The sequence below is a fragment of the Suricata suricatta genome, chromosome 9 (genome assembly GCF_006229205.1).
Source record: "Suricata suricatta isolate VVHF042 chromosome 9, meerkat_22Aug2017_6uvM2_HiC, whole genome shotgun sequence".
In the NCBI taxonomy this organism is placed as follows: Eukaryota; Metazoa; Chordata; class Mammalia; order Carnivora; family Herpestidae; genus Suricata; species Suricata suricatta.
Window position 1 is genome coordinate 125,940,262 of NC_043708.1, and position 21,378 is coordinate 125,961,639.

At 44.1% G+C, this 21,378-nt stretch overlaps 1 protein-coding gene across 1 annotated transcript in view; it reads right to left on the reverse strand.

Moving 5' to 3' along the window:
- NR2F2 (nuclear receptor subfamily 2 group F member 2) overlaps nt 1–4,394 on the reverse strand; it is an 11,184-nt gene extending 6,790 nt beyond the window's left edge. Inside the window, exon 1 of the mRNA XM_029952107.1 lies at nt 4,100–4,394. Coding sequence (XP_029807967.1) covers nt 4,100–4,142 — 43 coding nt within the window. The 5' untranslated portion in view covers nt 4,143–4,394. The remainder of the gene's footprint in view (nt 1–4,099) is intronic.
- Between the last annotated feature and the right edge of the window lie 16,984 nt (nt 4,395–21,378).

The window sequence follows — 21,378 nt, forward strand, 5'->3', positions numbered from 1 at the left end:
GGGGATGGGCCCGGGCCGGCCCTGGGCACGCGGCCCCCGAGCTCTCCGCACCCCGCACCGGAGGTTTCCGCCCCAGCGGGAAGAGGAGCGCGTCGCGCACACACAAACGCCTCTTAAAGGCTCCGCGTGAGGCTTTGGATGGAATGAGGACTTCGCCTCCCGCAACTTGGCGATGCCACGAAATCCGGCGCTCGCGCACCAGCCGGGACTCCCGGCGCATCTTTGTGCCCCCAGTGCCAGAGAAAGAGAAAAGTTCCCCGGTTTCTTTGCAGAGGGGTAGTGGGTGGGGGTAGGAAGGTGCCGAGAACCGAGCTTGGAGGCATTTTCCAAACGAAAGATTTGGTCAGATCCGGGTGACGGTAGACCCTTCTCTTAATCACCTCTGATCGCTTGCTTGTTTTTGTGGCTTAATTTTTTTTTCCTTTTTAGAGGGGGAAAAAAAAAACGTCACTTAGTATCTGTCTTTTCCTTGTAGGGTTAACATTTCACAGGTATGTGGCCTGACATTTTAATTGCTCAAATGAAACATCTCGGATGCTGAGAAGCACAAGTAGACTTCATCTCATTGTCGTGACGCAATTAAAATCAATTTTCCTCAACTTTATCCTCTCTCATTAGTTATAGCTAACTCACCAGCCAACGTCCTGCCACACGGCCCATCGTGGAGAGAGGCGAATAGACCGTTCTGCCCGCTGATGGACAAGCGGAGGCAGCCTCCCAGCCTCCCCTGGGCATACCCGCTGTACACACATGTAAGCGCACATGTATCAGTTGCACATTTGTCAATGTACACAGACAAAGACTTCAGCGACTATGCTTCTAGGTCATAGAACAGTTGAGTACGAACTTCCTTGTTCCTCAGGTTCCTTTTAGGCATCCATATAGTTCATTAAAACACGACCAGAGAGTCTGCTTTAAATTGGAAATAATTCCAAGCACAGCTCACAAGAACTACTACACACAAGCCACAGTCTACCTCAAGAGATTTACTGCAATAACAACTTCACAGCCTATGCCACTCTGCTCAATGTGCTAAAATCATCAACATGAAGGGGTCTCTGAATTCCAGGGCGTTTGGTTTTAAACATCAAACATCCAGATTTGGCCCCACAGAACACACTGTATTTCAATGCAGAAACCTTTCGGTTTGATTAGGAGAAGTTAGTTAATTATGGTTATTCGACGTTTAGAAAACAAAATTTTGACACCATTATACACAGTTTGCACTAGGAAAACCTGTAAACTTGCAAGCCAACCAGATTTATGAACAAATAAAATATTTTACAGAAAACAAGCTGAGCTTCAGGAAACATAAACACGTATAAAGAGTAAATTAATGACCCCGGGAAAGCATCCTTAATAGTTCAAAAAAATTGACGAGATGAAAGATTAAAAAAAAAAACCACCACCACCATAAACCATACATATAATTGACCTGTGCTGGTGTGCACTTTGCATTCAGAAAATACCCTTTACACACAGGCAGAATACAAGGTAGGTACTAAGTGAAGATGTAGGCTAGTTTTTAGGAAAGGAGAAACCCTCTTTACACTTCATTGCTGAAACCTTCTTAGCCCTCACCCTTTCTCCGCCGAAATCACGTATTTCACTAAACCTGCAGGTGCTGGGATTATTTGAAAGTTGTAAAAAAAAAAAAAAAAAAAAAGAAAACCACCATAGTGGACACTGAACTATCATAAACCTGGTGTGCAATGAGATTGCCACAGAGAGAAGGCAGGCTGAGAATTTCAGGTTGATTAGAGACACAATATAACTTTCTCTTAAAGAGGACAGAAGGATGGAAAAGACATCATTTCAAAGAAGGTGGGTTTTTTTTTTCCTTTCCCTTTCAACCCCTATGATTCAAGGGATTGCCTAATGCTACAAATGTCAGTAGATTAGGGGCAATCGCAGCAGAGATGTGGAGGGGCTGGGATGAGACAGGAAATCTAATGGGCATACCCATCTCAATTTAATAGAAGAGAATAATTGATTGTAGGGAAATCTTAATCTTGCCTCTTGAGTGCAGACACTTCTATAGCAAGATCACCTTTTACAGACATGCAGTGGGAAATTTCTGAAGAGCAAGATCTTCCACAGTACACTTAGAGATTTTTGGTATTTGAAGTACGCTCTGATGGGCTCAGATTTAAAATGAAGAATTTCCCAATCTCTTACAAAACTGGAGCCTGCTAAAGCACACGACCACAGGGTTCCCAAGAAATCAGAGGTGTTTCACTCTGTATTTTAGATTCATCCAGTTATGGGGAGACTATTAGAAATAAAAAAAAAAGTGACCATATCAATTGTAGTTAATCTGACTGCATATAAGAAGAGAAAGGACTGCAGACTGAGAAAAAAAGAAAGGAGAATATTTTAAAATGCCTTCTTCAGAGATGCTCATTTCCCTTGAATAAAACAGCTCTAAGACTAAAAGATAAATATCAATATGTCGTTACTGTTCAAAAAAAATCCAGCCCAGTCTTTTATTGCAGATGTAAATTTATTTTAATGAGGGGAATGGTAAGCTTTAATTTGGCTGGAGAAAGTTGGAAAAACATTTGTTTTACTCTGGTGAAGGAAAAAAAAAAAAGAAAAGCAAACCCACCCAGGAATATTATTTTCTTGCAGAAAGTGGCCTGACGGCTGTCATTCTCCCCAAATTAAATCGCAATATGAATACAGACCCCAGCAAATGCCGAGTTTAACTCTGAACTCAGTAGAAACCAGTTCTGTCCACCAGGATTCATTGAATCCCTCCTTTCCCTCAATCTAGTTCGTGTGTGTTTTTTCTCTTCCACCACACTGGAGCTCCATGAATAGGGAAAGGAGCGTCCATTGTGTCCCTCTGAACTTACAAGTCAATGCAATTTTTAACCACTGGCTTGTGGTACTTTGAAAATCACCAGGGGCTGTCAGAGTTGGGTCCTCTGAAAAATTTACAGTGCTAAATCAGAGCATATGCTGGGAGGGAAAAAATTGCTTAAGATTGGAGCAAGTACAGTATCTGTCTGCCCCCTAGTGTAAGAGTCCTCGCTGCCTAAAATTCAACTTTAAAAGAAACGGAGCTCTTAAAGGGAAACGACTTGGAGCTCACGTAGGCATACGAGAATGAAACTTCTGTACATTTTAATCTGAATAATTCTTCAGGATTTAAAATTAATTGGCTCTAGCTTGGTTGGACCGGACTCGGATCTCGCCACCTCTGCGTTTCCCGAGTCACTGGCGGAGAGGTGATGATTTTTTTCCCCCCTGAACCGGGTTTATGTGCGTCCCCCCTCACCCCCTCCTCTCTTTTTCTTTCTCTGTCTCTGTCGTCTCTCTCGCTGGCTTTTTAAAAATGAGGAACCGTTCCTTGAATGTTCTGGACAGAGCACAGAATTGCTTCTTAAGTCAGCCCGGCGCGGTTGCAATAGACAGCAAAAAGGTAAACGTTTGCCTGAAATCCGCACGCCAGCTCCACCACCCCGCCCGATGGTGAGTACCCTGCTCGTCGCGATTCTCCTCCTAGCTTTAACCGAGCGCTCGCCTCCCCGAGCCGCGGCCGAGGGCGCCGGCCAGGACTTTCCTCCCTCCCTGCCTGGCTGGCTGTCAGTTGCACAAGGTTGCAAAATGAAGCGCAGAGGCAAATCGAACAGTAAATTCTGATACTTAGCGCGAGCCTCGCAGCTCCTTTGCTAGAAAACCGAGTCGTCTGTTGCTTGGAAAAACACGCTTCTAGGACTGGCTTTTTAGTTTGCTCTATCGGAGGAAATGAGTTTGAGGAGACAGGACGAAGGAGATGGGGAGGCACCGCAGTCTTTACGCTTCGGTTTAATCATATTTTGGCAGCTTTGCGATTGTATTTTCCCCCTCTTCCCCCCTCCACCACCTCCCCTATCACACACATGTAATAAAATATGGCAATGCATTGAATTGACTGTCCCCCCCCCCGCCTCCCCAAACCCCTGAAACCACAGTCCTAGGCATTTCAGACACGTTAGCAAACCGATTTTTTGAAAAGCCCCAAGTCATCCCCAGCCCCACACAGCACAAGGAGAAAAGTGAGAAAGGAAAGAGAGAGAGAGAGAGAGAAAAAAAATACTGTAAGCAAACATACCAAAACCATATTTGCCTTGTTCAAGGTCCCAAACCGCTTGCATCTTCCTTCTACACTGGAATAACTCTCCTTTAGTTTGGCGGGTGAAATAAACGCTTTGTTGGCCCCCTGAAAAGATGTGTCTTTGATAATTAAAGAGAATCTCCTCCTCGGTGTTTATCTAAGCGATTGTGCAAACTGATAAAAAGTAGGCACTAGCCTGCAGGGAAAAAGAGGAAAGGTGAAGGGAGAGATCTTCCACCTCAAGGAAGTGCTTCCCCATGTATTAGGCGTTCTCAGCCTTGGACAGCCCTGCACACTAACTTTAGAGAGACGAGGTTTCAGGGAGCTTTGTACATAGCTGCTGAGGAATGCAAGCCTCGCCTTTAAGAAAAAAAACCCCAAACCGTAGGTAGGAGATGTCTGGAGTGATCCTTGTCTCTCATCTCATTCCTTAGAAGGAAGAGTGCGTTGTTACACCTTGTTTGGGGCTGGAAAGACGAGACTTTAAAAACACCCGTCCAATTGAAAAAAATCTCCCAACTTAATGAGTTTAGTCGGAGGCTGGAGCAAACGGCTCAGCCTCAGCAGAAAACCGCCAACAACTATGGGCGATATTGCAAAGCAAGACGACCCGAGGCACAGCCAAATTCCACTGTTTGGGGTCGAGAGGGATGGAGGCTAATCCTAAAGCAAGTTGGAAAAAAACAGAGGTGGGAGAGGAGGGGGAAAAAGCAGCCTCCTAGCAGACTGGCAGACAGGCTCCCCTCACCCTGGATCAAAGATAGAACTTGAAACAGGAGGGCAACATTTTTCCTAGGAATCCGTTGGAATCCTCATTTTCTACTTTTAATTCATGTCCCCCCAAGTGATTTTTCCCACTCCCCTGCAGATTCGTGCCCCCCCCTTTCCAGTCCCCATTCTAGAACTTTCCTGAGGAGGAAACCTATTTCTTTTTTTTGGGGGGGGAGGGGTTCCCAATTTCAAGTCTTCCAATAATGAATGCTTAATTAACCCCCTCCCTCCACCCACCCTCCCAAATGAAAAAAGGAAGCAGGAATACAGTAACTAGAGAAAATGGAGAATAAACTATGGTTCCTCTTGCAGTTTAATACAGTTTTAACTAATGGATTTTTTTGTTGTGTTTTGTTTTAAGAGAAGAATAATGGGGAAACACGGATCTTTTATTTTAGGAAACTGTTATGGTAAGATGTATGTCAGACTTGACAAATGGAACTAACGCTCTTCTGCTGCTTCTTGTCCCTGTCTTAAACAGGAATTAAGTTAAACACAGTGCTGAATGTTAATTACATGTTTACTGGCTAATGAAAATTACAAATGGTTTTGCCACCTCAAACAATGATGAAAACTCTGAAGACACTGTAATTATATACTTTGAGGGAAATAACTCAGAATATTGATCATAAGAAGTGTAAATCTTTTTTTAACTATTCATTAATACCATAAATATGGGCTACAGAAGTTTTTCCTTGTGGTTTGCCTCATCAGTTATATCGAGTGGATGGATGGTGAGGTTTCTCTGGGGAGGTGGTGAACTCATTCTCTTGTAGAAGGAGGCCACTTGTGTAACTCAGGGGGTGCCCCCTCCCTCCCGCCCCCGCCCCCTTTAACCCTGGCAGAAAAGGTCGAGGGATAGTTGAACGTGAGGATGGGGGGCGGGGGCGGGGGCTGGGCTCGGGGCAGGTGAAGGTGATCACTGCCCAGCCTCTCCCCTCCCCTGCCCTCCTCTCTTCAATTCTCCCTCCTCCCTTCCCTACCAGGTCTGATCGATGACCGCCTTCCCCCGCCTGGGCGCCTGTCAGATAACCTGGCATTCGGGTTCCTAATGGAGGACAACTCACCGCAACCCAGCCCCGCTGCCCTGTCGTCTTAAGTTCCTGCCTTCAGAGGTGGCCAGGGCGGTTCATGGCATGAGAAGGGGGGGAAAAAAAGTTGAGTGTGGAAGGGGCTCTTGGGCAAGGTGGTTCAGGCGCGGGAATCAGAACCGGTTTGGGAGTAGAGAAATGTTTTTTGTGTGTGTGTGTTTTGTTTTGTTCTAACTTTGGTCTGAGTTGTAACTCTGCACTCTGGAGCGTGACAGCTACTCCGATCTTGGGGGTCAAAGGTGAGGGCTGCACTAACCCTAAAAGGCTTGTCTGGCCTGGCCAGAAGGCCGAGCTCCCCGGAGAGGTGGGGGGTGTCGCCAGCCATAGTGCCTGACGCTTCGGAGGGGGTGTCTCTGAAACCCACACGTGGGGTGCACAGAACTGAGGGCCGGTTTTAAATGCAATATTAAGGATTTTTTTAAAGTGCCCTAGGCTTGTGGGACTGGAGTCCTCTTTTTCCCCGAGAATTCCCAAGGCGCTGGTCTTTGTCTTAGAAGGAATGGAGTTTCTGAATGGTGTGAAAGGGACAGAGAGGGTCGCTTCAAATCGATTTTACTTGTCCTTTCTGTCTTTTCGGATCAACGCCCTTCAATGGGCACAGAGGTGCTCTTTCAACCAAAAACTTGTGCTACATTTTCTGCCTGTATTGGTGCTAAATACAATAAGCACTGGGCAGATTTTTTTCTTTGCTCTCCAAAGCAAGAAAGCACCCTAATTAAATTGTTTTATATGGACAGTCAAGACGGACCAATTAAGTATGCATTAGTATAAAGATATAGTCTGCAGATAAGGCTGTTTAGAAAATCATGCGTAGGACAAAGGAGAGGGCGCTAGCGTTGGGGAGGGGTGCGCGAACCCAGCAAGGTCGCTTGCTTTCCTCGCTGGGCCCGAGGGAACTGCAGAGGCCCGGGTCTCAGGTGAGAGGACAGCACGCCTGCTAACAGGTGGGCAGCAGTGTGGGAGTCTTTCAGGCCCGAGCCCCCGACCCCGGCCGAAGAGCGGTGGAACCCAGGGGGTCAGTAGCCCACCCGTCCCCCTACTCGGACAACGTAGTCTTCTGAAGTGGCGGATCCCGCAGGAGGGGGTGGGAGGGAGTGTGCCGTGCCCCACTCGGGGTCGGGCCCATCGCCTGGTGTCCCGGCCCAGGGCGCGGCTTTGCAATGACAGCGCGCGCCCTGGGGGGAGGCTGGGAGGGCCAGGGGGCCGCAGACACTGACACTGCGGCCGCCGCAGCCCTGTGACCGTCAAGATCAGGGTAGGAGGCCCCCTTCCAACACATCCAAGCTCAGCGCTTTTTTGCTTCTAAGGAACCGGGAGCTTCTCTTCGAGGAAAGTAAAGTTCCCATTCGACGCCCTCCGGCCCGAAGGGCGTCGAGGACCCGCCGCAGCAATGGGGGAATGACCGAGGGTCGGAGAAAAGGTAGCGAGGAGGCTGGCCCCTTGTTGGGTGAATGGAGATCTGGGCCTCTCCACCCTCTCTTCACCCTATGAGGTGTGGGCGGGCAGAGTGCACCTCGCCCCGAAGGCCACGACCCCCAGAGCAGGGGCCTGGGCCTGCCCGCGTCGCGGCGCAGGGATGAGATAGGTGGTCCCCGGGACGCGGGGGCGCGAGCGCGGCGCGCTGGCGCAGGAAGGGCGCGCAGGGCGCACAGGGCGCCCTTGGCCGGGAGCGGCGCGGGTTGGGAAGGAGCAGAGGCGAGAATTAGAGCCTGGGGAGGTGGCTGAATGTCAAAAGTAAAAAGGTTGAAAAGCCAATTTTCCAGGCGCGCTTTCGCCCCCTTTTGCTGGTTGCCGAGGCCGTAAATCAGCGGCCGGCGGCGAGGGCGGGAGGAGCCCCCTCGGCGGGCTTGGCGCGGCCCCGCCCGGACCGTGCGCACCTCCCGGTGGTCCCCGAATCGATCCGAAGACTAGCTGAGGATGTCACCGCACTAAATATTTACTGATCACACACAAGTAGCCGGGGCTCGAACGATTTTCCTCAGTGAGAAGAGCGCAGAGAGAAGGGTAAATCATTTTATTAGTGTGGATAAAGCCCAGAGCACACTCCGGGCTGGAGTGTTTTAAGATGTGTCTTCAACGGGATGAAAAGAGTTAGGGAAATCGATACGGAGTGATTAGAAGCCCCCGGGGTGACGAAGGGGGCCCAGGCTTTCAGGGATTTGGCGAGGCTGAGGAGGGGGAGCCACCCTCGAGGGGGGCGGCCGGACCACCGCCAGGGAGCTCCCGGGCGCAGGCCTCCGTCCCTCCCTCCTCGACGGGAGACGCAGGGGCGCGGCGATCCGCAGGGAGTCCGCCGAGGCCCGGCTTCTCCGGGCCGCCGCCGGGAGAGGATCGCGCGGCCGCCACGGGGCCCAGGGCTTGGGAGCCGCGGGTTACACGCTGCGAGTGACAGTGGCCAGGTGGCCACCGGAGTGGGATCGCAGGCCCGGGGCGGGGACGCCGGCAGGTTCCGCCACAGCGCATCTCTCCAGGCCACCTCCTGGAGTAAAGGTGTGACCCAAACGGGTCGCATTTTTCTGCTCCAGCCGCGACCCGCAGCGTCCTCGAACTTTCTCCTTGGTACATCTCCGCCTGTCCCTCTCCGCCTTTGATGTTCCTAAAGAGGACGCAGCGGCCCAGCCCCGCGAGCTGCCCGTCCCTCCCACCCACCCAGTGTCTAGGGCGGCCGCCGGGTGGCGGAACCCGTTGCGGACCACAGGGCCAGTGGATTCCAGGTTCGAGGCTCCTGGGCAGGTGGGAGGAAGTCTGGGGCAGGGTGACACGCACCAACGAAGCCCCCAGGACGCCTGCGTTCGCTCCAGGGCTGGGAAATTGGCTTTGGGGGTTTCAAGCCACGCTGCGGCGGTGGGAAACGGTGTGTGGCCCCAGGGCTGCGTGCAGGAGTCTCCAGCGGCGGAGGAGCGAAGGCTCGCAGGGCTCGCTGAAGTTAGCAAGGCTTTGGGGGGAGTTTGCTGGGAGGGAGAGGAAACCTTCTCCCCAAACTCAAGCAGCAGAAGTCCTGGCGTGAAAATGGTTTTTCTGGAAGCGGGAGCCTCGCTGGCTACTGGGAGCAAACCTGGAGGTTCGACACAGCTGCAAATAATCAAGAAGACACTAATTTTGAGGGGGTGAGGAGGGGCGGAAGGTGAGGAAAGAGGAGAATCTGATTCGTTTCTTCTCCCTCTTCCCCAGCTCCTGACCTTTTCTTTAAAATCTGCTCTTGCCGAAGAAGCTGATCGATTTATCTGTCTATCTATCCATCCATCCATCCATCCATCCATCCATCCCTCTCCCCCACCCCCCAAATGGCTCGATTTTCTTGGCAGCTTGAGGAATTCAGTTCAGGTCGCCCTGTTTGGCTCCTTAGTGCAACAGGAAATATAACTTCAGATCCAATTAACCGTTTTCCAGAATGGGTAGTTATTGTTATTATTATTTTTTAATATAAATCCTAATGGATTGGAGCAGTGTGTTCAGGTGTGGGGCTATTGGTGCCTGGAAGTCCTTGCTTGGCAATACTCTTAATTCCTGCGATGTGGGCTCTGGAGTATAGAGGACCTGGAGACTGTCAGGAGCCCGGTCTCCATTAACCCTTCTTGGTCTTGGCCAGAGGGAAGGTTAAACACACTAATCTACCAGCGAGGCTGTAGCTAAGAAGGAAGAGAGAGGGAGGAGGAAGGAAGCGAAGGAGGAAGGCAGGCAGGCAGGCAGGGAGGAAGAGAAGAGGGAGGGGGAGAGGGAGGGAAAAGTCAGTCTAGTTGTAGGGATTTTCAAGCTCCCTGCCCTTCACGGGTCTCCCCCACCCCCATCCTTCCTAGGAAAGCAGGTTTCCATTCAGAGAGACAACAGCCTCATCCATCAAGGAAGCTCATTCCATGGAGGTGGACTTTAGGGAATAAGAAAACATAATGTAGTGAAATATTTTCTTCCATTTAACTGACCACCCAGTTCACTTAAAAAAAATATTTCTAATATGTGCAGAACAGATTATTGCAGGAGGGAGTTAACCCCCCCCATCCAACAACATATTTTACTTTCTTTCATTGAAGTAAAAGCTAATTTAGACTCTTGCCAGTAGTCAAATTATAGCCACAAAATCTGGATGAGATTAGGAAAATGCTCACTCTGCTGGCTTCAAAGCTGGTGGCGTTTTCATGGGTAGTTATGTAATAGTTATGTGCATGAAGGTGTATGCACGTCGGGGGGTATATATTCTTATGGTGTTAGGAGTTCCATGATGGATTAAAGGTTCATATACTCAGGCACTAGATAGAGGCTGTCACTCACGGGTACATGCCGGGGTCTGGCAGAAAGCAGTGCAGAGAAGAGTTTTGAATAAGCTCCTTGGAATCACTATTGTTGAAATACAAGCTGAAGCAAGTTAGTGATGGTAATGCTTTGTGCCTTGCAGAATCCTAAAAAGACATTTCCAAGTAAAAATGTCAATTTTCAGTGTGGTAGCTTGGGCAGGGCATTTAAACAAAAGGTGAGCATCTTTTGCCCAATATAGGTGTTTAAAAATTCAACCACATGACCCTCTGTTTTGCTTTTCAGTGGGTTGAAGAATTAAAAGAAGATAGGTTCTAGATACAGATGATGGCATAAGGGGCTTGTGGCCTATGTGACCAAGTCTCATGTGGGCTATACACGCTTTTCATATTATCGTGCAAGGCAGTTTCTGATGAGAAAGTTCTAAAGACATCTAAAGCCACGTGGACCTCAGTTCTCAGAAGTGGACATAGTGAGGAAAGGTCACCTAATTTTATGTTTTCCCCCCTTTTCACAAGAGCCTGATTATGAAAAATTTTAAATGACAGTTCATTTTTAGTGTATCAAAAAAAGCATTAATCAAATGGCATCAAGTGCCAATCATTTAAATGTGAAGGGGTTAGTAAGGCAAATATCCAGATAAATTAATATTGTTGATCAGTCGGATGCCTGTACTTGAATAAAATACAAACAGAACAACAAAGGGGGTTATCTGATTTAACTTCCTTTAGCCACAAACTCAGGGTGAATTTCGGAAGGAGGAAAATAATTTAAGGGCTCATTTTTATTCTGTTGGGTTTTAGAAGGCTAAAAGTAAAGTTTCAATATAAAGCATAGAATTAAATAAGTGCATGAACCAAAACACAATCAGAGAAGAGCATTATGTGTGAATTTAGAAAACTTAATTAATTAATTACCAATTGCATTTCTCCTCTAAAAAGGCTGATTTCCTGAAATGTTGAAGGTACACATTAAAAATAAAGGAGTTCAGTTCAAAATCAACAGGGAGATGTTTCACACAATATTCGGCTTCTTGACCATTGGAAGTTTCATCCTGAGAGTTTACAAAGTGTAACATTTAAATAGAATGTACACTAGTCCTTTTATTTTGAATATAGGATAGAGAAAGGTACTTTTCCCATCTGTCCGTTACAATTTATAATAAATTAATCAACCTTATCTAAGAGATTACGAAGTGCTTGACTGAGGTAAATTGATTTAGATGATATCACTTAAAACAGTTTAAAGCAAAAGTGAAAACATAAAAGGAAGGGAATATTGGCTTCAGTGAAAAATGTCACATTGGGTATTTCTTGACAGGACCACATCACATCATGTGTCAGAGGGAAGTTAACAAATTAGGCAACCCTACTTCTCTGCAGAATGTATGTTAATAGCTTATTTCCTGACTCCAAAAGTTATGATTCGGATTTTCATTTTGCATGTACTTTGCTGCCATATTACTGTACAGTTAGAAGGAAGCTAGCATTGTAAAATGTAAGGGGGGGTTCGGGGGGGGGGAAGCTAAAAAGTAATTTTTTTCAGTCTTCAAGACAACGCTTATTTACTCATTGCTGCTTTTCATATGGGATATTGGTTAATTTAATGGCTTTTAAAATCATATACTATTTGGCTAACGTCTACATTGTTTATAAATAGAAAACAAAATCAAACGCATCAGATCTTTTTCAGAAAGTGCAATTGGCTGTTCAGTTATTGAAGAACTACTATTTAAATTTCCTAGCTTCTACTTAAAACAAACACACTTAGAAACATCTAAACCTATCCTTCTTTGCTAATAACTCTTAAAATTGTTGCGGGCATGGCTCTGGATGAATATTTTATATAAGAGTCTTTAACACTCTTCCTATTTACCCTGGAAATGCATTTAATTTATCCTTTGTGCTTCCGTGCTTTAAAAAGCATTACTCAATATGCAAGAATTATTCACCCTCTTTGAAAAACCAGTGAATTAAAAAAGCCTGATTCCAGAAAAGAGGTGTGATGTTTACTCTGAAGTTTCAGGAACATACAGAGTTTTCTTAATAAACTAGAAGAAACTCTATCTTAGATAAATTTAAATAGGGCAGCTGTGGGTATGGTTTATACCCGTGTTCTTCTGCCTTCTAGCCTTTGGCACTAAGGTATCTGGAGTTTTGTCTTCACACACTGTCTATTGTTAACAGAGTGGATTTTGAGATTAAAAAAAAAACAATTTCAAATTGTCTTGCTTTTATAACTGAATATATTATTAAATTAAAAATAATATTCATTTCTGTGTTCAAGCTTACATGTCTAGGCAATAATGAAGAAGCAGGATTCTGCAACACCCCTTGCCTCCCCCCAAAACAAAAACAAACAGACAAAAAAACCATTGCAAAAATACACTAAAGAGAAAAACACCTTGGGATTCAGTGTGTTGGAAATACAGGCACGCCGTTTTTACAGTGGAGCTCATCATAAGGGTTTTTTCATCTTAACTATGAACCAGGATGTGACACTTCAGTTTTATATATAATTTATGAATTTTAAACAAGCTTTAACAACACATCATCACAGGAGTGAAGGAAGCGAAGGAAGATTTGAAAAATCAGCTTCCAAAGAAAAAAACACCAATAAGAGGCATGGTGGCTAGCTAAGTCTCCGTTTTTAAAGATGTTACGGAAGTTATACTTGAAAAATTACCATAACATGCGTTCTCACTGAGGGCAAAGCAAGATGATGATAGAAAAAAGGAAGAAAAAGATACCCTCCCCCTCTTCCCCACCAAAAAACAAAACAAAAACAAACAAACAAAAATCCCCAAACCAACAACAACAAGACACAAAAACAAGCCCCAGCCCTACACCCCACATCAGAAGCCCCTTACCACTGGAGGGAAAGTTTCTGTAAGTGTGGGTCCTGCCAGAGCTCCCAGTTGGTCTACTTTTTAAACTCGGCAGGCAGTGGTCAGCAGCCTGGCAGCCTAGAGGAGGAAGCAAACTATTCTACCACTTCGAGGTAAACTTTGAAAGCAACTGGTGAAAGTTCACCTCTCCTTTCAGCCAGTTCAGAGGCTGGACTGTGAGGGCTGATATAATAAATTTTATTATTTTCTAAAGTCATTCCTAACTTTTATGATACTTTCCCCCCTCCCCTCCTTTACTATCTGTCTTTGTGCCTCCAGGGCCAGTGAAAGAACAGAGGGCAGATTCTAGATTGCTTTCAGAGTTTGCCTTCTCTGATGATGGATTACCATGTCAATTTAAACGGCATAGGATTAATTTGTTTCAATGATTTCTCTTTAGGCTGAATGCCAGCCGTTTTTCTATCTCTCTCCCTGCTCTTCAGAACAACAACCAAAAAAAAAAAAAAAAAAAAAAAAAGCCTTCTTTCCATATTCTAAGTTAGGAGACAATAATAGAAATAGACAAGTTAGGTGTAATGTTGCAACACAGTTATAGGTCTGAGTGTTTTTATCTCTGCCTAAGAGGCTGAAACATACAGTCAGTCACATTAAAATGAAATTGGACTGAACATTTATTCAATAAATACTTGTCTTGTAGATAATCCAGTGCCGAGTGCTTTTGACACATAAGGACTTAATTTGTCTTGGAAAACACGTTATTAATATGGCACATTTAAACTTGCCACCTACAATAAGGTTATTGAGATCTATAACAACCTCAAATGATCATACACACACACACACACACACACACACACACACACACTCACTTACTAGTAACACATAGGTATTTCAGATCACATACGGACAAAAAAGTTCAATGAAGTTAAAAATAATTCCATTCATTTTGCAGGTATATCTAACCTTTCCAAAGTAAGAACGTGTGAGGGAGTTTTCTCGTTTGAAAGGTTTCTGAAGTGCACAAGAAAAATGCTGTTCAAATCCCATTTCTTTGCAAGACCAAGTCCATTATGAGGTTGAAAATGGCACAAAAAAAAGCACTTAGGTGCAATCCGAAATCAAACACTCCCTCCACAGTTTTTGCCTTGACTAACCTTGCAGCCAGAGGTAGCATGCTGCCTGTAGAATAAAGCCAATTTAGGTGAAATAATCTATCCCTAAAGTGATTATTGTATTCCTTTCTCTAATGGGAGGTCCCCCAGCAGATGCAAAGGAACAAGAGAGGGGTTTTATCCTATGGAAGGAAACTGCTGAGTAAATGTGGCTATTTGAATGCGGGGCTACATTTCTATCACCCTCTTTTCTTAATTGCCTCTCCCTTTCTCAGCCCTCTTCTGCACTGAGATTAAATATCATAGTTCAGGATAATAAATTGCATTCCGAATATGAACACAAATGGATTTTATAGCCTTCCCCTTTCCCTAAGCCCTCTCAAATGCACTGGCGGGCTTTCTTCAAGAAGGTTGCACTTTCTAAGGACATATGCAGTCGGAGGCCAGGGACTGTCACAACAACTGGAATCTATGTAATTTTAATTTGTAAAAAAGTTGTTGGTTGTTAACCTTGGGGGAGATTGCGCATCTCTAAGAAACCGAATCTTTGAGAGCTCTCCCTGGGAAATGATGTTACACATGAGCAGAAAATCCAGGCAAGAAAGGCTAATTGAATGAAGAGAGAGAATTAGGTTAAAAAATAGAGTACAATCTAGTATCACATTTTCAGTAGTGTAACTTGAAATGAAGGTGTCTTCAAGTCGCTGGTGATGCCAGAGTGTTTAGATGTTGGCCACAGATGGGAACACCTATTGAAATGTGTCTGAAGAAGATTAATAGGGCTTGTCACTGTTGGGAAAGCACTGCTTTGCTGTAAATTTCTACCAGCACAAGATGAATTACCGATGAACGCTCACTTATCAACCCCATCACTATCGTTCGACACTAAATCAAATTGAGAAGTTATCTGCAATCAGAAAATTTCTTTTTAAAATAGACGTACACCTTTAGGCCCCAAACCCTTTAATAATCCCACTCAGAAAACAATTCCCGAGCCCATGATGCGTCTTTGCTTACACAAAATTGTATCTCAATAATGAATATATTTTTAAGTTCACGTGCCATGGGCAGCTAGTCAATAGCAAAGTTTGATAGTATTTTAACGAGGGTGGGAAGGCTTGTTGGAAGCCTGCGTTTAATATTTCATAAAATGCGTTTTCTTGGCTTCGAGATCTTTCTCCCCCTTACTTTGGAAGGCAAGGAGGAGACTGGGTTTGCTGTTTTCCTGTTCTAAGCCCTGTCCCGGTGAGCTCCTCTGGTGAGGTAAAACTATGAGAGAACCACATGTTTAGGTAGAGAACAGTAGAATAGGATTAAATGGGTAGCGGTGATAATTGAGGAAATGCATCTATTCTTTTAGATTTAATGGTGTTTTATGTCTGAGGTGGCGTACTGGAGAAATAAAGAAGGGGCATTATCTCTTTTATTATCTGTTAACCAACTCCAGGCATCCGGAGGGGCTCCAACCTCGGAAAAATAATGTTTTAATAAAACCATTAACCCTTGGGGTTTTATAGGGTTCTACCTGCTTATACATTATCTCACATCCATAACTCAGTGGACTTTTACGGAAATTCTTCACTGGCAGATATTTTGAATTCCCATTTTGCAGCTGAGCTGACTGAGGCTCGGAGAGTTATCTGAGCCCATGGAGCTAACAGGAGCACAGCCAGAATTCATTACGAGGATCGGAGGTTCCTTTCAGGGTCTCTTTATGGCTAGTCATTATGTACATGAAGAAGAAGATAATGACCCTGAAACTGATAGCAGGTAACATTGACTATAGACAAGAATAATGGGAAACTTCTACACATGCCATTTCGTTTAAGGTCAATATATTCAGATATAAGATACTCATTTTAATCTCTACCCATCTCTCGGAGGCAGATATAGTTATTATTTCTATTATCCAAGAGCAAAAAAAAAAAAACCCCAGAGTCTTAGCAGAGTTTAGAGACTCACTGGAAACTCACATTGCTAGAAAGCTGGGGACTTGTTCTTCAAACCCAGGAAATCTGCACTTCAAAGCCACGGCCCTGGCCTATGGATCTTTCTAATGGCAAGGAGTCTCCAATCCCATGAAGTGGTCACAAGAAATCCCACTTATTTTTGGAAGTCAGAAGTCCCTCAGACTCTGAGACAGTTTGTCATAGCAGAGTAGACCCTGGTTTGGAAGTAAGGGAACCTGGGTTTAAATTCTTGCTTTACCAGTTAGTGTGACCTCAACAACTTTGGTTTACATCTTCCTCATCTCTGAAATGGGATGGTTGGAGTCATTGAAACTCCGCGCGCGTTGGTTTTGGGTGCTTTCTTCTCTCATGGTGTCTAAGAGGAAAGAAGCCAGGAACAGAGGCGGCAGCCCTGTCTGAGGAGGTGGTGGGGGGGAGTAATAATACGTAGGGCCCTGTGAGAAGGTGTGACTTCTATCTGTCAGACTGGAGACACTTAGCTTTGGATGAGCTCTCTGCTTTCTCTCTCTCTGCTTCCAGAGGGCACTGAATACTTAAGACAATGGTTGTTCTTTAGAAAACTAGACGATTTAACACTTATAAGAAAAACTTTCCCAGGAGAAGAAAAAAACCCCAAGGTCCAGAAACTTTAGGTGACTTATGTAAGGTCATGCGGCTGATTGGTGACAGGGTGAAAGTCAGCTCTCTCTCAGCCCCCTAAACCATGAATACACTCCCACTGTACCCCCTAAAAACATCTTCCTAATTCTCTGCTCCTCACTCCACAAAAACATACTTTACTTTTCATTTTTTTAGTGTTTATTTTTGAGAGAGAGAGAGAGAGAGAGAGCGCGCGCGAGCGAGCACAAGTGGGAAAGGGGCAGAGAGAGAGGGAGACACAGGATCTGAAGCAGGCTCCAGGCTCTGAGCTGTCAGCACAGAGCCTGATGTGGGGCTTGAACTCACAGACTGTGAGATCATGACCTGAGCCGAACTTGGATGCCCCACTGACTGAACCACCCAGGTGCCCCCACAGGAAACATACTTGAGATCATTTAGTCATGGCTCTATTATGACTATTACTCTAGGTGGGTTTTTTTTTTTTTTTCTGAGACAGAGAGAGAGACAGAGAGAGAGAACACGATCAAGTGCGTGGGAGCGTGGGAGAGAGGCAGAGGGAGAGAGAAAAATCTTAAGCATGCCTCATGCCCAGTGCAGAGACCAACACGGGGCTCGATCTCACCATCCTGAGATCATGACCTGAACCTAGATCAAGAGTTGAACGCCTAACCGACTGAGCCACCCAGGCGCCCCTCTAGGACCCCATTTTTTGACATGATACGTTGTGGTGGTTATTATTGGTTGTAACATACGATCTTCCTAAACCTCCCCCTCAATAACTTTTCATAAAACCTCCTAAGTTAACCAGCCAAAAATAGTGGCAGCCGCTATGAGGAATCCCACAATACCAGAATACGCTGTACTCTCCATGAGGTCAGTGTAATATTCCAATCTGTACTCATGACAGCATTCCTCTGATGTATACATAACCAAACTTGCTAGATTTATATTCTCTAATGGTTCCCCAATGGGAAAAACCTGTGTTTTTTATCTTCCTTTTCCTGTCCCAAATCACCCCTCCACATATACACTGAACCCCCGTCTGGGTTTCATCAGAAGTTGCAAGACAAAATGTGCATTATTAAGAAATATAAATATTTTCAGAAGCAATCAAAGGGATGAAAGATTGATTCAGCATGTAGATTGGACCTAATTCGAAGCAGCTTTGTCCTAATGAAAGCTACTGGGATCGAGTCAGGAGCTGTTGTGGCCACCGGTTGGAAATTTAGGCTCATTAGGATAATCTGTCAGGATTCCTCCTGCTAGGTTCGCTGGAATATTTTTTGCAAGGTGAATTCTCTAGTGTCGGGGCTCTGTCACCTTCTTTGCCACCCTTAGGGACTTGTAGTCATCTTTGAGAAATCATGACTCATTCCTTCTCTCTCGAGTTTAGATCAGCGAGTAGAGTAGCTTTTTCACAACTCGGAAGTTTGGCTTAGCATTAACTTTCATAAGAACATTCTGGCCCGGAGGCATCTGTATTACAATTTCTTTCTTGGCCTCATAAAAGGTATCACATTATCTACCTGGTCAATCTCTATTGGCTTTCAAAACAGAGACATGGAAAAACCTAATAAGCCTCATTAGGATATCTGCTTTAAAAACAACAGGCTGCCTCATTTAGCATGTTGCTTTGAAATGTCCCAGCAGAACTGGGTGGTCATTGCTTGAATACAGGTATTGCTAATTTGGGATCTTTGTCAGTCTGGTAGCTCTGGAAAAAAAAAAAGCCTAATGTGTAGGTGGAATTTTAATACACCAGGGATCAAACCCTGATTGTTGTATTTTGTTTTTGTTTTCTTTCTTTCTTTCCTTTAATCCCACTTTTTGTCCACATGGCCATGTGTGAGAGATGGCTTGATTTTCTTGGTATGGTTCGCCCATCCACAGCTGGAATTCCAAAGAAGGCTGAAAATGTCTTTAAAATCAACACAACTCAGGGAGCCTGAGAGAACAAGTTTTCCTTTGTTGCAGGGTATAGTATTATTTGCTGTAGGTTTTTTGATATACATTCTAAATTAGGCCTGCAAAGGCATACTTCATCTTTAATTCATCACTCTCAGCTGAAAGAGATTAGCAATGTCTAGCGCGCACCCCTCGTATGGTGCTGACCTCATCAAGTATGGCCTGAAATTAATTAGCCTCATTCATTCCAAATGGAAAAGGATAATGGGGCAGCATTTTAGAGATGACCATCACAAATTGTTTGCAGCATATTTAAAAGGGCCCTATTTTCAAACCATGTAGATTAAAATTCTTTCCAGGGCCGGAGTTATCAGGGACTCAGAGCAAAGCCTGGTCAGGTTTCGTGTCTATATGTTTGTGTGCGCGCATGCGTGTGCGAGTGTGCGTGCCTGCCGGGTTGTTTACCGCGTGAGTGTGGATGGATCCATATGTAGCTGGTTTTGCTGTCCGGTGTGACACCTGGAATACTTGACCAACCAAAACCTGATGTTTAATGCTGTTTTAAACGATCCCCAGTAATAGAACCCTTTAGTGGATCTTTTTTTTTTTTTTTCCTGGTTGTCATTGTTACCTTGCAGTGGGCACGCCAGCACAAACTTTACTGCTATTTTCCAGTAAGATGCGATTCATCCTCTGATTTAGAAACAGAAAAGCCTCTTAAAGAAATGCTTAATTTTCCTATTTTGAGTTATTTTTGAAACTTTCTATGACTTTTCCCAGTACTTACTGTTTGATCATAGTTCAAAACATGATTGAGGACTAACTTGGATTAGAGAATCACTTAAATTTACCATCTTTCTAAGATTAGCTGCTTTTTTTTCCCTTTTGGGGATTGACTAAGGAAGGCTAAATTTTTGAATATCAAAACTGCTTTCTTTTCTAGCCAAAGAAATCTTGACCGGGGTTCTTTGGGATTCTCAAAGATGTTGTAAAGTTTATTTTTATGAGCGGTCATTTGAGGACTACAGATTAGAAGAAGAAGAAGAAAAAAAACCATGACATTTTCTGTTTTTAGATTTTGATTTTTTAAATAGTATAAAATGTGGTCGATTTATGAAAATGTATTAGTAGTTGATGAAATTTTATCCAGGGCACATTTCTTAAGGGAAAAAACTTAAAAACATTTAATCCCAGCATAACTTTATTTAGTTAAATTAAGAAATAGATATTCAAAGTAATGTAACTGCAATGCGTGAAAAATGCACTTTTAGGCAAATAATCTGTTTAGGGCCCATTGATATGTTAATCTCCATATGTAAGTTATTTAAGCTTATTTTGTCTTATAATAAAAGAGAAACTGGAGGCATATTGACCGTATCACTGTAAAGGTAGGATTTAGAAATTTCTCTAAGCTCACTTTTGCCTAATCTTCTCATCCCAGAAGGCCCCTTTATCTAATGGGCATATATCATTTATATGTACAAGATCATCAATCACAAACTGTGAACCTATCATTTTGACATAAAAGATCTCTCCTTAAGTCTCCTCAAACCTCTAGCATATAATTTGAGGAAATTAGCTACTTTAAAGTCTGGGTTTCTGACTTCTGGGGGATGAAATGCAAAAATGGAGAAGGCTTAAATTACACAAATTTGATTTTAAAGTCATAGTTTAACTGAGCCAGTGATAAAAGATAATGCAGATCTTTAAGTGTCCACAGACATAGATAATTTTGTTAATTATCATCTGGTCAGTTTGGAATTTTATGGTTAATAAGTACAGTAAGAAATAGAGAGGAATATTGGCAAAAATGGCTTGACTCCTTAAAGCACGTTTTCCCCAAAACGTATTTTCCTTAGAATTTTTTATTACCAAGACGAAGAAATGCATACGTTCTATAATATTGCAATTTGCTCAAATACCAAACAGCATGCCTCAATTTTTATTTATTTTTTTTTATCAACTGGGGTGAACATGGCAAAAAACCCATAAATATAAGGATTAAGGCTGCATGAAATTTGAGTTCATTCAAATGACAAACCCAAAGTAAAACCCAGATGAACTTACCAAATTTCATTTGCTATCCACCTGAAACTATAAATCCCCGTCTGGCATTTGAGAGTCAAAAGAAGGTTCACCTAAAATTCAAACCAGGTTTTCCTAAACCAAACCCAGACTCACTAACTTTAGGTAAACTAGAGTTGCGTTGTGGGTTCATAGTGAAGCCTTCGTCCTGCTTTAGCTAATGATGAATCGAAGATGGACCGGGGAAGAGAACCAGAAGATGTTTTTGGAATTGCTGATTGTCTTTTTTTTCCTTTCCCACATTTCGTGTAAAGTTCAGAAGTAGGGAAGAACAGTATTTGAAGCAAATTTTCAGTGTTTGTGGAAAGATGACCACATGTGAGAGAGAAACAGAGGAAGTATTGACAGTGAAATATACATAGGAGTTTTTTTAATTAAAAAAAATTTAATGTTTTTATTTTTGAGAGAGAGACAGAGAGAGAGAGAGACAGAGAGAGAGACAGAGAGAGAGAGACAGCATGAGCAGGGGAGGGTCAGAGAAAGAGACACACACACACAGAATCTGAAGCAGGCTCCAGGCTCTGAGCTTGCTGTCAGCACAGAGCCCAATGCGGGGCTCGAACCCACGAACCGTGAGTTCATGACCTGAACTGAGGCCGGATGCTCATCCGACTGAGCCACCCAGGTGCCCCAACAGTGAAATATA